Below are 16,153 nucleotides of genomic sequence, written 5' to 3'. Positions count from 1 at the left end.
ACCCACTGCGCTACAATATCCACCCTGGCCTGTCTGTTCTTGGGACTGTGGTGCTCTTGCCCCTCGAGGAAGGCAGCATGGTCCACCATCACTTGAAATGCACTGCTGACCAACAGACCAGCCATCTTTCTTTTCACCTTGCCACTCATCTTATTCTTTTCTTCTCTCTCCTACCTGGCTTACTTCCCCAACTCTCTTCCCAAAAGTCCTGTCCCTTTCTCTCTTCTTCCTACATAGTTTCTGCTCTCCAGGGCTTCATTATCCTGCCTTCTTTCACATCCATGGGTCTGCAATTTGGATTAGCAGCTCTGTCCTTCTGTCCTAAAAAGCAGGTCCCACACTCCTGGGCTGTTGAGGCTCCAACCCACACTCAGTTAAGGGGCCCAGTGGCCCCTTTGTTACTCTTCTGGCTGCTGTGGAAGAGGGGCCTATCACATCATTCACCAGGCCTCTCTTGTGGTCTCAGTTGACAGATGCATTTGCCTGCTAGGACTGCCTGAGTGAGGTATCCATAGACAGGGTGGCTTGGAGACCTTCATTTGTTCACAAGCTCCAAACATCCAAGACCAAGGTATCTTCCAAGGTTCCTCTTCTCAGCTTGTATGTGGCCATCATCTCCCTGTGTCCTTCCTAACACTGACACCAATCAAACTGGGTTCTACCAGTGACCTCAGTTTAATTCTCTCCATAAAGATTAGCTCTAGGGGCAAGCAATGTTATGTGGCAGGTTGGGCTGCTGCTTACAATGCCAATTTCCCCTATGGGAAACTCCCAGCTGCTCTACTTCTGATCCAGCTCCTGTTAACAGCCTGGAAAAGCAGCAGTAGAGAGCCCACATGCTTGGGTCCCTGTACCCACATGAGAGACCCTGGCTCCTGGCCTTGGCCTGGCTCAGCCAGGGCCATTATGGCCATTTGGGGAGTGAATCAACAGATGGAAGACCTCTCTCTCTCTCTCCCTCTCTCTCTGTGCTTTTCAGATAAATCTTTTTTTTTCTTTAAAAAAAAGTTTTATTTCCAAACAATGATACTCTGTGGTACAGAGGTTAGATTCCAGCTTGAATTCTGGGTACCACAGCCCAGGCCCTAAAACAGGTACGGTGGCAAGAGTCAGGGAGGGACCACAGTCCTGCTTCATGCTGGGGTCAGGCTGGATACTCCCAGGCTACAGAAGGCACGGTCCCTTCAGTTCACAGGGGGTAGTTCCAGGTGACCACTCAGCACCCCAATCCTGGGCATGCCCTCATAGCCATTGGCACTTGGACTAATGGAAACCAGGCAAGCTAAGCCTACAAGGAGCTAAACACCAGGTAAACCAACAGTTTAATAAAAATGAAAGCCATGACAGCACAGTAAGCAAGCAACAAGCCACTTCAGAAAGTCCCATGTGTTGGTCACTCTGACCATCTGAGTCCATGTGGCTTCCTGGGGGCTACTGCACTGGTCCCTGCACACAACAAGGTTCACCTACCCACCCTGCTCCCGTGCGGGGTAGGGGGTGTCTGTCTTCCTGGTTTTGACCCCACTGGTCCTGAACCCCTCACCCATGGGGAAAACCACCCGAGTCTGACCTGCACCCCACCATGATGATATCGATGTCCCCAGCTTGGCAGACAGTGGCAAGCTCGCGTTACCGGCAAGGCGTGGCCATGGGGATGCCCCTGCACAGGAGTCAGCCACTGCTCCTGGCTCTCCCAGCACCCCCTACCAATGCCTCCGAGTGCTGCAGGTCCACGTCTCTTGTGGAGAGCTCGGGGATGCAGACTGTCTGGGAACCGCGAGGGGTCCCCGAGTCCACGCTGGGCGGGCCCTGCCTGGCAGGCAGGGGCCAGTCAGGAAGTGCTGCTTCTCCGCCGGGGGTGGAGGGCCTTCCTCCGTGCCACGTCCTCCTCAGTGTCACTCTCGCAGTTCCTCTGGAGGAGGTGGAAGGAGAGGGAAGGGTCATGAGATGCCAGGAATGGGACTGAGGCGGGGGAGGGAGCAACCCCCTGCCTCTCCTGGGGCCAGGTGCCTGCACACCCAGGAGGTGGTAGGTGCTGGTGGGACACCTGTCAGTTTCCACAGCTCTGGGCTGGGGCGGAGGTGGGGGAAGGATGAGAAAGAAGGTCAGACCCATTGATTGATTGGTTGAGTGGATTGAACCTTCCTGCGGGGAAAGGGGGTGGGCGGGGGAGGGAGGCATGCAGGACATGGAAGGGATGCCAAGCACCAGGACAACCTAAGTTATAATATGGCAATTCCATCTGGTGCCCTTCTTCAGCTACCGCATCACCCACACTGCTTGGCTAGGTGGTCCTTGGGCTACCAGGTCTCCTGAGCTCCCCTTGGAGAGAACACGTGTATGCCCGTGTGCATGTATGCATGCAAGTACCTACGTGTGCCACACCCTGACAGCCACCTCTCCCTTCTTCTCTGACAGGCTTAGGCTGTCCTTCGAGTGAGCCCTATGTGCCGTTTTTGCAATGAAATCACTTCTGAGCTCTATTTGTATGAAAGGAGAGAAGCATCAAGTAGAACCTGCCAGCTTGTCCATGGCAACATCAGAGCCCAGGCAGTCACTTGGAGGGGCATGCTGTCTGTTCATTCAGGGCACAGCTATCCAACCTAATTATGAAAATTATTTTTAAAAGTACAAATGCAAGAAGTCTTAAGGGAGTCACTAAAAAGCTATTATCAAACAAAATAATGAAAATAACAAACTACCCAAACCAGAAACAATCTGTTAGAGGTCCAATGTCAACGCCTGCTAAATAGCAGGATCTATCATTATTCTTTTTCCTCTTTTTGTTTTTAAAGGAAAGTCCTCTTAGCAAAACTGTGTATCACCTGTTCCTGTGAACCACTGAGCTGAGGAAGTTAAATGCTTGAATGAAAAAGTCATATTTTTCAATGTTTGCACAAAGACATAAGTTAGGAAAAACATGCACATTCTTTTCCATCTCTCTCTGGTCTTCCTTCCCCAAGGACTACAGTCCATGGGGCAGGCCCAGCAGAGGCTCAGCCTGCTGTTCCTGACACCTGCCCAAGTGCTCCCTCCATGCCCCTAGCCTGAGCCAGCTGGAAATCCAAGGTCAAGACCAACTTTAGTCCAGTACATCCTGGACCAGGTCAGGCTGTAGCTCTGTTGCCCAGTGACTTCTGAGCACGAGGCAGAGCCAAATCATAAGAATCAGTGGGGCAAGAGCGCTTGTCGCTAGGAGAGATTTGCAGACGGAGAGGTCCCATCCTTTTCCTAACAGATGACAAAAGCAGCTGGAGAAGGGCCACAGCTCAGCCAAAGCTACACAGTGGTTTCAGACCTTGGCAGCTGTAACGCCTCAAGTCTGGGCAAGAGAAAAAAAGGAACAAGAGCTCAGGCTGCGGACAGAGGACCCCAAGGTATGTGGGTCAAGCATCTGCACGCTGCCCAGGGCACTGGCCCACCCGTCTCAGGACGCTGCCTCGCTGCCCCTTCCTGAGAAGTCACTCCTGTTGTGACTGACTCTATGCAGAGGCTCAGTGAACAGTGCGGAGAGATGGTCCAGGGGACCCCCACCAGCTGAAATGCTAACACACGGGCACTCTGGCCCAGAGGACTGTCGACTACAGACAATGGCTAACACCGAGCACCTGCACACCAGGTTTTCTTACAATGCTCAGGAACCATTAAGAACCTCACTTCACAAATGATGACAGCTTGGCACAGAGAGGTTAAATAACCTCCAGAAGGTCACACAGCTAGCAAATGGCAGATCTGAATCCTGAGATCATAATCTTCATGCAATGTTCTATGATAAGCCTCTCATCACAGATGTTCCTTGGCTCCTGATGGCTTAGGGCCCACTAAGCCATTGTAAGCTGAGACTAGTGTTAAGTAAAAAACACATTTAATGCATTCATCTGCAAGACTTAGCCCTGCCGACCTTAAACATGCTCAGGACATTTTCATTTTTCCTACGAGCGGGCAGAATCACCCAACCCAAAGCCTATTGATCATCAAGGGTTGCATATCTTGTATAATTTACTGAATGGTGCACTGAAGTGAAAAAACAAAATCATCAGACAGGAATAGTTTTGAAGTTGTCTCCATATCAGTATTATTGGGTTATGGCAAAGTACAGCAAAGCAGAAGTGGAAAAACTGAAAACGCAGTATAAAGCTTCTGTGACACCAAAGCAGATATTTGGAATGTCACTTGGGATTGCCCAGCACTCATGCTCCCGTGTCCCCTTGCCCCAGGGAGAGGTCCTGGCAGGGGATGGTGGAAAAGACTCAAGTGACCCCAGGCCTTGCTGCCCAGTGGGGCACTCCCTCGTGACACCACCCGAGGTTCCCCAAACACCTGCCTCAGCAGATCCCGCTCCTGGTTTCAGGGCAATCAGCCAGGGCCAGAAGAGCAAGCTGGAAACAGTTAACTCCCATCTGCCCCATGCTCCCCTCCAAACTGGATTCTGCCCAAGGAATGGGGACCCCCTTCATGGACCTACCAGGTCCTCGTCTGGCCTCAGGTGCACCTTCTTCAGCAGGGAGCGGGTCAGGTGGTTGCACAAGGAGACAATGCTGAAGGAAAGCTGAGGCAGCCAGAGAGGAGGAACAGGTGGGTGAGTGACAAGGAGAGACACCCCCCACCCCGCCGGCTACAATCCCTCCCCACCCCTAAGCCCCGACATACCTTCCAGCGCCTGCGCACATACTGCTTCTTGAAGTTCTCCAGGTTGACCACCGACTCCCTGCGCACCATGGCCTGCTGGTTGTCCACGGGCTGAGAGACAAGCAGGGAGGGGTGGCTGACACTGGTTTCCTCTGGCAGCAACTGTCCCCCTCCCGACAAAATCTGGCACCTTCTGGCCTGGCAGGGCAAGCAGCTGCAGCAGAACCAGCCAACGGCAGGGCCAGAGCTCTTAGGGGTGGCATCTGTTCAGAGGCGCCCCTCAGCCTGAGCCAAACATACATGCGGGTTCAGCTGCCTCTCCCAAGGGGAAAAGCAGCAGGTAGAGGCTCCAAGCACAGGTCACTTTGGGAGGGGGGCAATTTAATGTATTTATTGTGGGCCATGCAACCAATTTGGTGGTTGCCATAGGTATTCTTATCTTCAATGTTAAAAAAATTTTCAAGGTATATATTGTTTTGAAAAATATTTTAGGGGCCCATGTTGTTGCACACTGAGTTAAATTGCCACCTATAATGCCAGTATCCCATATATCCCATATGTGTGTTGGTTTGAGTCCTGCCTGGACGCAGCTCCCTATTCATCAACCTGGGAAAACAACAGAAGATGGCCCAAGTGTTTAGGCTCCTGACACGCATATGGAAGACCCAGATGAACTTCCTGCTTCCTGGCTTTGGCCTGGCCCAACTCTGAGTATGGCTATTGTGGCCATCTGGGGAGTTTACCAGCAGATGAAGGATTTTCTGGTGTTCTCCCTATGGGTGTGTATGTGTCTGCTTCTCTGTAACTCACTTGCAATAACATAAATCCCTTATAATTGTTTTCATTGTACTTATTTCTGTGATACAGTGTGATACTTTGACACAGATACAGTGTGTGATGAGGAAGTCAGGCTATTTAGCATTTCCTCCTTCTTAAACATTTAAAAATATTTTAGGGTTTCATAGTCGCTGTTGGCAGGATTCAAGTTCCTTTCCTCTATTAATCATCAACTACATGGCAGTGACCATGAACTGCAGCCTCCACACCGAGCTGGGGGAGGCTAACCATGCTCTCACAAGAGCCTCATTTCCTGGCTCCTGGGGCGTGCACTGCGCAGCCTAGCAATGGGCTCACCTTGCAGGCAGACAGGGTACCAGTGCTCTATTATCAAGTACATTAGCCTAGAGGCTTAGACATCTGTGTCTCTGGTTTGATTCTTAGGTCTGGTTCTGACTCAGTGCAGACTGTCAGAGGCAGCAGGTGATGGCTCAAGTAACTGGTTTCCTGCCACCCGCACAGGCAACCTGCACTGACTTCTGCAGGTGTTTGGGGGAGTGAATTGCTCGATTGCTAGCGCAGCCTGTCTGTCTCTGTCCTCTCTGTACTCTCAAAGTAGTACATTTTTTAAAAAGATTTATTTATTTATTTATTTTTGGAAAGGCATATCAGATTAATGCAGAGAAGAAGAGACAAAGAGAAAGATCTTCTATCCACTGGTTCACTTCCCAGTGGCCACAATGGCCTGAGCTAAGCTGATCCAAAGCCAGGAGCCATCAATCTCTTTCTTCTGGGCCTCCCATGTGGGTGCGGGGTCCCAAGGACCTGGGCCATCCTCTGTTGCTTTTCCAGGCCACAAACAGGGAACTGGATGGAAAGGGGAGCAGCCAGGACACAAAAATATGGATTTAGCCATTAAACCATCCACATTGGGTCCAAAGTACATTTTTTTTTAATGGAAGGGAATAGGGCTTTGAGGAGAGTTAATCAGAGACAGGATGAGCAGTTGCTTTTGCAGTCTGGACATCAAGGCTCAGCTTAAATCCTGATGCCCCCACAGAGCTTGGCAGGCCCCTCTGAGCCTCCGCTTTCCCATCTGTGTTGTGAGGATAATAACAACATGTGACAGAACAGTTAAGTTGTAAATCAGTGTGTGTGTACAAATTGACAAACCCAGTACCCCTTAATAAACAGTAACAAATCATTGTTTATCTTCCAGCCTTTTCTACTCCCTCTTAAGTTCCCCCTTGATGTAGAACAAGCCTTTCCAAGATCAAGATGTGGGTATCAGGGGTTCCCAAAATGGCTTCCAAATTCAGTATGCGCAGTTGCATATGAAGTTTCAGAGCAGTGTTCTTCCTAATACTCCCAAGGAGGAAGCAGCGCAAATGTACTCTAGCAGATGAACAAACTGGGGTCGCTCCAGGCAACGGCACAGCGTTCCGGGACATTCTTTTAGATTCCCATGGAGTTCTGGGGCCTGCTGCAACCCAGGTGAGCCTTGAGCCACTAAAGCATCATGCTAAATGAATGAAACCACACACAAAACGCCACCTGGTGTATGAATCCATTTCTATAAGATGCCCAGAATAAGCAGGCACACAGAGGCACAGACCACATCTGGGGTGATGAATGCGTTTTGGAGTTAGGCATGACGAGCACGGAACATTGTGACATGGCTAAAAGCAACCGAATCATATACTTCAAAATGACAAGTTATACCTCAGTAAGAATCACTGCAGTGTATGTATGCATAGACGCCTTGTTTCTCCAAAGGTGAGTCCATAGCATCTGTCCATTCTCCAAGGACACTGTTATCTCTAGAAAATGAACTACCTGCATGACACATGTGGTTCTGGGCAGGCAAGGTTTTCCTCTGCTCTGAGCCTCCTTGTGGCGGCACCTCCTCCAGCCCCACAGGGAATGCTGTGTGAGGCAATGCACTGATTACCCAGTGCCAGCCTGGTCTCCTAACTACAGCCAGAGCACCCTGCCATTGTTGTCCGTTTTCACCACGGCACCGGACACCAGAAGGCGACCAGTGCACACAGCTGGCCACACTGCTTTGAACTTGGCATCCTCCTGAGGGAGGTCTTGTCTATGGCTCCTGTAGGTCATGCCCTGCAAGGCCTTCCAGAATTTCATAGCCCAACCTCAGGTGCGACTTCCTGCAAGACAACTTCTAAGAAGCAATGTAGAGGAGAAGCAACTTATGGAAGTGTGCTCTCTCTCTCTCTCTTTATTGCTCTGCCTTTCAAATTAATAAATCTTTAAAAAAAAAACTGAACACAGGAGGAAAGAGGAGGAAGACAGAAGAGACAGAGAAAAAGAAAACAGACTGATGGCATGATGAGAACCATTAGGCCATGCCCAGCTCTCCCTCTCAGCTCCCATCCCACCGCACCCGCAAACCCAGCTGTGGGTCTAGGTACCACCTGGAAGGGTCCATGAAAGCAGGCAGAAGAGGGCAACGACTCCCTCTCCAGCCTTCCATGGCTTGCTTGCACTCTGCACCCAACCTAGCAAGCTCAAGGAGACCCTTATAGTCTCCCCACCCCCAAGGCCGATTTCCTCCCCTCCCCAATTCCTTACTCTCCACTTAATTCCCACTACACTGGTCTGTTCGCACTTTGTAATTCAATCTCTCAGGTCTTCGCCTGCTCCCCACTTACACTCCTCATGTCACCTGGTTCTGTCCTTTACTTGGCTATCACCTCCTAGAGTGCCTTCCTTGACCCCTCCGTATAAGACAGCACTGCCACTGTCCCCACATCTCGCTATGCTCAGGCCCAGCTTCCACATTGCACAAGTTTACCTAATGGCTTATTTTATATTTAACTTCTATAATTTTAAAAATGCATTTATTTAGGGATAGATGCTGTAGCTTAGTGAGTTAAGCCACCTGCATCAGAGTGCAGTCCAACTCCCTGCTAACAAACCCTGGAAGGCATTAGAGGCTGACTCATAACTGAGCCCCTGCTACTCATGTAGGAGACTCAGATGAAGTTCCAGGCTCTTGGCTTTGGCCTGGTCCAGCCATGGTTGCAGCAGCCACTTGGGCCATTGAACCAGCAGGTGAAGAATCTTTTTGTCTCTGTTTCTGTCTCTGTTTCTCTGTCATTCTGCCTTTCTGAGTAGATGAAAATAAACAAACATTTAGAAATGTATTAATAAACTGAGAGACAGAGAGATCTCCCGTCTACTGCTTTACTCTCCAAATGGCTGCAATGGTCAGGACTGAGCTGGACAGTAGCCGGGAGCTGCGAACCGAGCTCTCCTCTTCCATGAGGGTGACAGGAGCCCAGCCACGTGGGCCATCACCACTGCCGCCTGGGGTCTGCGCTGGCAGGAAGCTGTAGTCAGGAGTGAATCCCAGGGACCCTAACACAGCACACAGGCATCCTAGCCAGCGTCGTAACTGTTAGGCCAAATGCCCAGTTTTGAGTTTTGGTAATTCCCTCTACCTCCTCATACCTCTCAACTGCTGGTATCTCTTCCCCAGGATGCTTAGCACCCTGCCGCCCTAGCCCTTAAAACAATTCTACCTCTGACTCCACTGCAATGACTGCAATTCACTGGCATGTGAATGACCTTGGAGCCCAACCCCTGCAGGGGCACCTGCCCCTCACAGAACTAGCTCGATGGGGCAGGATTAGCAGACTTGTCCACTCATGGCTTGGCAAAACTACTCAGGATAGAAAAGGCTCAAGGGGCTATTACCATAGCACAATAGGCTAATCATCCTTCCTGTGGCACCAGCATCCCATGTGGGTACCAGTTTGAGTCCTGGCTACTCCACTTCCTATCCAGCCCTCTGTGAGTGCATGTGGGAAAGCAGTGGAGGATGGCTCGAGTTCTTAGGACCCTATACCCATGTGGAAGACCTGGAGGAGGTTCCTGGCTTTGAATCAGCTCAGCTCTGGCTGTTGCAGCCATTTGAGAAGTAAACCAGTAGATGAAAGATCTTTCTGTCTCTTTTCAATGTGAATTTGCCTTTCAAGTAAAAGTAAATATTAAAAAGAAAAGAAAAGGCTCAAGCCCACAGCTTGAAAGCCAACACATAGGCAAGAGGAATACTGTTAGCAAGGCTCCAGGCCCAGCAGGGCCACTGTTGAGCAAACGACCCTGTTGATGTCAGGTGGGGGGCTAATTCCAAGGTCATGGGTAGGAGATACACAATTGCGCATGTCTAGGGCATATCTACAGATGACACACAACAGCAGGGCTCCCATGGAGGAGGCTGCCTCAGCGACAACCCCCCAGTTGCTAAGAGCTCCCTAAACTGGTGCTGTGTCTCAGCCTGGAAAGTTGGAACAGTGCAATCTCTTTATCAGAAAGACAGTAGGGGCCCAGCACAATAGTGTAGTGGTTAAAGCCCTCACCTTGAAAGCCCCGGGATCCCATATGGGCGCCGGTTCTAATCCCGGCGGCCCCACTTCCCATCCAGCTCCCTGCTTGTGGCCTGGGAAAGCAGTCGAGGATGGCTGAAGGCCTTGGGACCCTGCACCCATGTGGGAGACGCAGAAAGAAGTTCCTGGCTCCTGGCTCAGGATTGGCTCAGCTCCAGCCATTGCGGCCGCTTGGGGAGAGAACCATCAGATGGAAAATCTTCCTCTCTGTCTTTCCTCCTCTCTGTATATCTGCCTTTCCAATGGAAATAATAATAATAATAATAATAATAATAATAATAATAAGGAGGAGGAGGAGGAGGAGGCAGCACAAACTCTTGCAGGAAAATCAGGGACATGAGGTGCAGAGGGAGCTGCGCCTGTGCCCGCCTTCTCTTGCCCTCTCTGCTCCACAGACCCACACAGTGCCTACCTTCCCAGTGGTCCCTCTGGGATGTAGGGAGTCTGGACAATTCTGACCAGGTCCTTAGGATGCCTTGGGGCTCTTGGACACATGTCAGAAAAGGAAGCAAGAAGATCAAAAGCTGTGGCTGACACCACGTTTGGTGCTGCAGATGCAAATGATCTGAGCAGCGACAGCAAATAGCAGCACCAGGAAGGCAGAACAGAATTCTGGCTTTGCAAGAGATGGTTTTCTCTGAATGCCAGCCCCCCTTGGGAACTTGCCAACAGCCTGCAGCTTTGCTCTGTGCTGTCTGTCCCTCCTGCTTGCGAGTCTATGAAAAGCAGGAGGACCTGCACCTCCTTCCTGCACCAGGCTGCTGGGCCCAGGGCCCTGCTGCCTCAGCCACCTGCTTCTCCAGGCAAAGAGCCCCTGAGACTTGCAGGAGCCTGAGTTTCTGCTTTTCCCTCAGCAGGTGGGAGGGCTGCAGAAGGGTTGAGTACCTACATGTTACCCTACCCAGGGTGCACCCAGTGAAGGAGGTAGGACTGTCCCATGTCCGTCCCCTCCCTGACCTGCTCTTACTTTTCTGAGTTAGGTGTGAGCATGGATGCTCTCTCTCTTAACTCTCTTCTTGAACTCATCGGTATACTGAGCAGATTTTCAGATCCAGATCTCCCCAAAGCTCCTTCCCTCCCCAAGTCCTGTGACAAAAAATCCAAAAGGCTTGAGAGCTGGATATGGCACGTCAGGGCCACGTGTGGATGGTGTTTGGATCCTGGTTGGCCCAAAGCAACTATCTGAGAGCCTTCTGAGAAGAGCTTGGCAGGAGGGAGGGGAGGTGTCTCTGTAACTGGCATGCAGATGAGTAGGAGGAATAAATGATGATTTTTTTTTTTCTTGGAAAGGCAGATTTACAGAGAGAAGGACAGACAGAGAGAAAGACCCCCTGTCTACTGATTCATTTCCCATGGCTGCAATGGCCAGAGCTGAGCTGATCCAAAGTCAGGTGCCAGGAGTTTCTTCTAGGTCTCCCACACAGGCTTTGCACCATCCTCAACTGCTTTCCCAGGCCACAAGCAGGGAGCTGGATGGGAAGTGGAGCCGCTGGGATTAGAACCGGCGCCCATATGGGATGCCGGTGCATATAAGGTGAGGTTTTTTTTTTTTAGCCACTGAGCCATTTTGCCAGGCCCTGATGCTGATTTTGTTAGGTGTATTAATGGCTCCATGGATCTAATAAAAAGAAAGTGTCCTCAGAGATTTATGCTGAAATATTTATGAATTAGAGAAGCCAGGGGTTTGCTTGACATTACCCACACTGGGAGTAATTGGTTTGGCTCAGTAGGTTAAAGGGCTGCTTGAGCTGCCACAGCCCACTTCAGAGTTCAAGTCTTAGCTCTGTTTCTGATCTATGCTCACCCTGTGAGGCAGCAGACAATGACTCAAGTCCTTGGGTCCCTGCCACCCATGTGGGAGACCTAGATTGAGTTCCTAGCTCCAGACATCTGCCTGGCTATTGTGGGCTTTGGGGAAAGAGCCAGCAATGAGACCTCTGTCTTTCATAATCCTAAGCACCCCAGAAAAAAAGTGCCTGGGTAGGGGTGGCGAGACAAAGGAAAGGAAGAGGTCATGACTTGATACCTGTTGCTATGGGGGTAATAGGTATACACAATTTCCTCCACATCTTTGTGCATAAGGGGCTGGCGTTGCGATATAGTCGATTAAGCTGCCACCTGCAACACCAACATTCCATGTGGTGCTGGGTTAAGCCTAGGCTGCTCTACCTCAAATTCAATTCAGCTCCCTGATAATGTGCTGGGTAAATCAGCAGAAGATGGGCCAAGTCCCTGGGATGCCCATATGGAAGACGCAAATGGAGTTCCCACCTCCTGGTTTTAGCTTGGTCCAGTCCCGGCTATTATGGCCATTTGGAGACTGAATTAGCAGTTGAAATATCTATCTGCTTCTCTCATTCCTCCTTTCTTTCTCTAGCTCTATCTTTTAAATAATAAAATAAATCTTAAAAAAAAATTAAAACAGAAAACCTTCCCCCTTTAAAACCCTGTAACCTTTCTCCAGGCTACCTCCAGTCAACAAACAGCTCCAAGTTCCTGACCCCAATCTGGGCTTCCAAGTGCCACTCAGCAGCTCCCTAATAAAGACACAGGTGGGGGACAGAGCCTGTGCCAGTGTTGGGGAAACCTCCCTGAGACAGCCCTGCTCTTGGATGCCCTTCCGGCCATGTGTCAGTCAGAAGTCACCTTCTCCTGCTTTCTAGAAAATTTAGTTGATGTTATATCACTCAACCACAGCCTTCTCCTCTTCTCTAGGGGTCCCCAACACCCATCCCCCAACACTGGGTCTTTTATTCAGTGGCTATCTTATCTTCCTTTGTCACCTGCCCCAGAACCACAGCACCACGCATGTTTGTTTCCCAGAACCAGCCCCCTTTCTGACTTGAATATGCCCACTGTGGAAATCTCCTACCCAGCCAGGGCCAAGAATCTTCTCCAGGAGTCAAGAATTCCTCAGAGGAGAAGCAGCCTGCAGTTCCCCCAGACATCTGCAGAAGCACAGCTGGGGTGCTGGCTGGGCACACAGCCACCTTGCATTTGGGCTGTGATGGAGGCGGGAAGACATCACCTGCAGGATGACCTGCAAGGGAGGGTGTGTGTGGACCAGGCGGCGCTACTGTTCTGCTCCATCCCTCCCCTCCCTTGTCCTTCCAGACTCCTGCATCTGCAGAATCATTCATCTGTAAGCCCTGGCTGACCCAGCTGGGAAATCTCACCCTAAAGGGCACAGGCCTCCCCCAGGGCCCACTGATCCATCCTCACTCCTCCCCAAGATCCTCCCCCAAGCCTTCTGTGTGTGTGTCTAACCAGAGCCTGGAAGTCCACCTGAAACTCACAGTCTGGCTGGCTACTAAAAAAATCCCAAATGGTGGCACAGGGGCTCCGAGACATGCTATCCACCCTGCCAGTATCAGCATTCTGGTCCACCGCCCTCGCCCCAGGCACCGTGGCCTTGATGCCACTGTTGAAAGCCAGTGGTGGGTGGGAGGAGCGCAGAGCAAGGGAATCCTCCCCTTGTGACCCACAGGCCCTGCCCCAGGCACGCTACAGCCTCAGCACCTGGAGCTGAAGCAGCAGAGGGCTCACAAGATGGCTCTGAGGCTCCCAAAGAGCTTGGGAAATTTCTCAGTTCGCATTAATTTACCTCTCAAAATCCTCAGTCCAGAAGTAAGGCTGCTTACCCACACCCAGAGGAGACGGCATTGGCCAGCAACTGGCCAGGAACATGCAGAGGAGATCATGTCATCTCTGGGAAGACAATCAGTCTTGGCAGACCTGCCTCGGAGCCAGCCCAGGGTCCGAGCATCAAGCCCTGTCCCAACAGTTATTTGGGGGCATACCCAGCATGGATGGGTGTGTAGCTGTCAGCCCACTCTATCAACACAACTTCTCCCCTCTCCCGCTTTCTAGTTTCCCTAATGCAAGTCACCACCAACATGGCACTCTTTCATAGCATCTTTATTTTGCCCTTTGTGGAAAAGCTTGGCCTGCATGGCTCTGTCACTGACTTCCTCTCCTTAGGAAACCTGGCAGTGTTGAATCAAAGGGACTTTTAATATTGGCAGCATCTGACATCAGACACACATGGCATCCCAAGATGGTGCAGGTAAGTTCTTGGAGGGACTGCAGACAGGTCGGTGGCTCCAGTTCTCTCAGGTGGAGCTTGGGAAAGGGGCTGCTTTGCCATCTTTCACTGATTCTATGATGCCTATTTCCAAATGTTCAAAATCAGGTAGCATTCCTATTAATGGTATTGCCTCTTCACAGCTAGCCTGGAGTGAAGGCAGGTACTCCAGGAAGGGTCTGTGTAGCCAGGGCTGGCTCTCTGGGACCACCCAGCCCCGGGCTGTCAGGCTGCCCGGCTCTACAACAGCTCACACTGATGCAGGGAGCACATCTGTAGGAGCGCTGGCAGCCAGCCTCCGGTACTCAGCAAGGCTTTTTGTCCCCAGCTGATGCCAAGGCTAAGAGCACAGCTCTTTGCTTTCTGCACAGCTGCCTGATTTCTCATTTGCCCTCTCTGAGGGTGAAACAGCTTAAGATGGCAGTGGCTGTGGGATCCTTTATCAGATCCTTTATCAGATCCTTTATCAGATTCTCCATCTCGGACTGTTTTCATTCTTAATGGAGCATGTCCAGTGGATGAAAGTATTTCTGTTACAAGGAGTATTTCACAAGATACCTGACACAACCCAGCATGCTAATAGAAAAGGAGACTGGTTTCCTGAGATGGAAGTCTCCTGTCTTAAGTCACTGCCTGTCCCTGCTGTTGCTCCCTGGGCATGTTGCATTGTACACCCAGACTGCTGACTTGCCCAGAATCCAGCAATGGCTGCCCATGACTCCAGGGAGAAAGGCAGAGCTCTTGCACATGGCCCAAGGCCTGCAGGTACACCTTCTCTGCAGACCTCCATGGCACACTGTTGTCTTCTCCCCCTCCAGCTTTCTCCATCCTTGTGTTTCCAGCCTTCCATGTCCCTCTCTTGCCGGCGACTTCCACTGTGAACATGTTTCTCGCCCTTGGACTGCTTGGTTGATCTCAGCTACAGAGCCACTCACTCCAGCAATGCCTCCCCAGCCTGGATGAAACCCCCGCCAAGGCTGTTTCTGGTTCACACACATCCCAGTTGCAAGTTCTCCATTTGCATGTGTCTTACTGTGTATTCCAGTTCTTCACTGGATCCAGAAATCCACAAAGGCAGGACGCAGTAGTGGTTTTACTCAACCCTGTTCTCCAGACTCATGCTGAGAGTGTAGACTTGGGTGGGTGCCCAAGAAGAACTTGCCAGGGGATAGATGCACCTGTATACCACCTGTCTCCAGAGTGGTTGGCAAACGTGGGGCATCAGGGGAAATGGAGGCATAAAGCTGTCACCACAAATTGCCACCTCTGCCCCCACTGATGTGATCATGGACAAACCCCAGCCTCTCTCTGCTTTCGTCTTTCTATATTGGGAATGACATTTATCCTGCCTATCTGACAGGGGTATGGTATGAGGTTGTGGAGAGACTTTGCAATCGCACAATCTGTCCTTCCATGCCTGGGCTTCCAGCATAGCTCTCTGGGCCTTCCTCCACACTCAGTCTCCAGCAGTCAAGTTCACTGGGGGCTGGCACAATGGCTCAATGGCTAAATCTTCATCTTGCAAGCACCAGGATCCCATATGGGCGCCGGTTCATGTTCTGGCTACTCCATTTCCCGTCCAGCTCCCTGATTGTGGCCTGGGAAAGCAGTTGAGGACGGCCCAAGGCCTTGGGACTCTGCACCCACATGGGAGACTTGGTAGAAGCTCCTGGCTCCTAGTTTTGGATTGGCTCAGCTCTGGCCATTACGGCCACTTAGGGAGTGGACCACCACATGGAAGATCTTTCTGTTTCCTTCTCTCTGTAAATCTGCCTTTCCAATAATAATAAATAAATCTTTTTTTTTTTAAGAAAGGAAAAAGACCTCTTTGTTAAATATATTTTGATCTTTACTCTCAGCAGAGAAGAGTGGAGAGAGCATAGGAGAGGAAGATGCCTCTTCCCTCTCATACTCAGATAAGCAGAGCTCTTGATGGGAACAGTAACTAACTTCTGAGACAGTCACCTGCAGGTGTATGCACTCCACCCACACCTGGCAGAAGAACACACAGAGCTACAAACACATGAGGTTCCTTATGGACCTCTAGGCTCTGAATACTCATATTAACTCGGGCTGGCGTTGTGGCATAGTGAGTAAAGCTACCACCTGTGATGTCAGTATCCCAAATGGACATTAGGTTGTTTCCTTGCTGTTCCACTTCCAATCCAGCTTCATGCTAATATGCCTGGGAAAAGTAGTAGAAGAAGACTAGCTGAAGCTCCTGGCTCCTGGCTTCAGGCTAGCTCCACCCTGG

At 50.8% G+C, this 16,153-nt stretch overlaps 1 protein-coding gene across 1 annotated transcript in view; it reads right to left on the bottom strand.

Annotated features, from left to right (window-relative positions):
• Positions 1-1,661: 1,661 nt before the first annotated feature.
• The window catches only part of DAPK2 (death associated protein kinase 2), an 84,471-nt gene continuing 69,979 nt past the window's right edge, over positions 1,662-16,153 (bottom strand). The window contains exons 8-10 of the mRNA XM_058665700.1: positions 4,651-4,740; positions 4,466-4,549; positions 1,662-1,912 (exon numbers count right to left, since the gene is read on the bottom strand). Of these exons, the coding sequence (XP_058521683.1) occupies positions 1,832-1,912; positions 4,466-4,549; positions 4,651-4,740 (255 nt within the window). The 3' untranslated portion in view covers positions 1,662-1,831. The remainder of the gene's footprint in view (positions 1,913-4,465; positions 4,550-4,650; positions 4,741-16,153) is intronic.

Source organism: Ochotona princeps, chromosome 6 (assembly GCF_030435755.1).
Source record: "Ochotona princeps isolate mOchPri1 chromosome 6, mOchPri1.hap1, whole genome shotgun sequence".
Lineage (NCBI taxonomy): Eukaryota > Metazoa > Chordata > Mammalia > Lagomorpha > Ochotonidae > Ochotona > Ochotona princeps.
The sequence above is the reverse complement of the archived record's forward strand: the minus strand, read 5'-3'. Positions and strand labels throughout refer to the sequence as shown.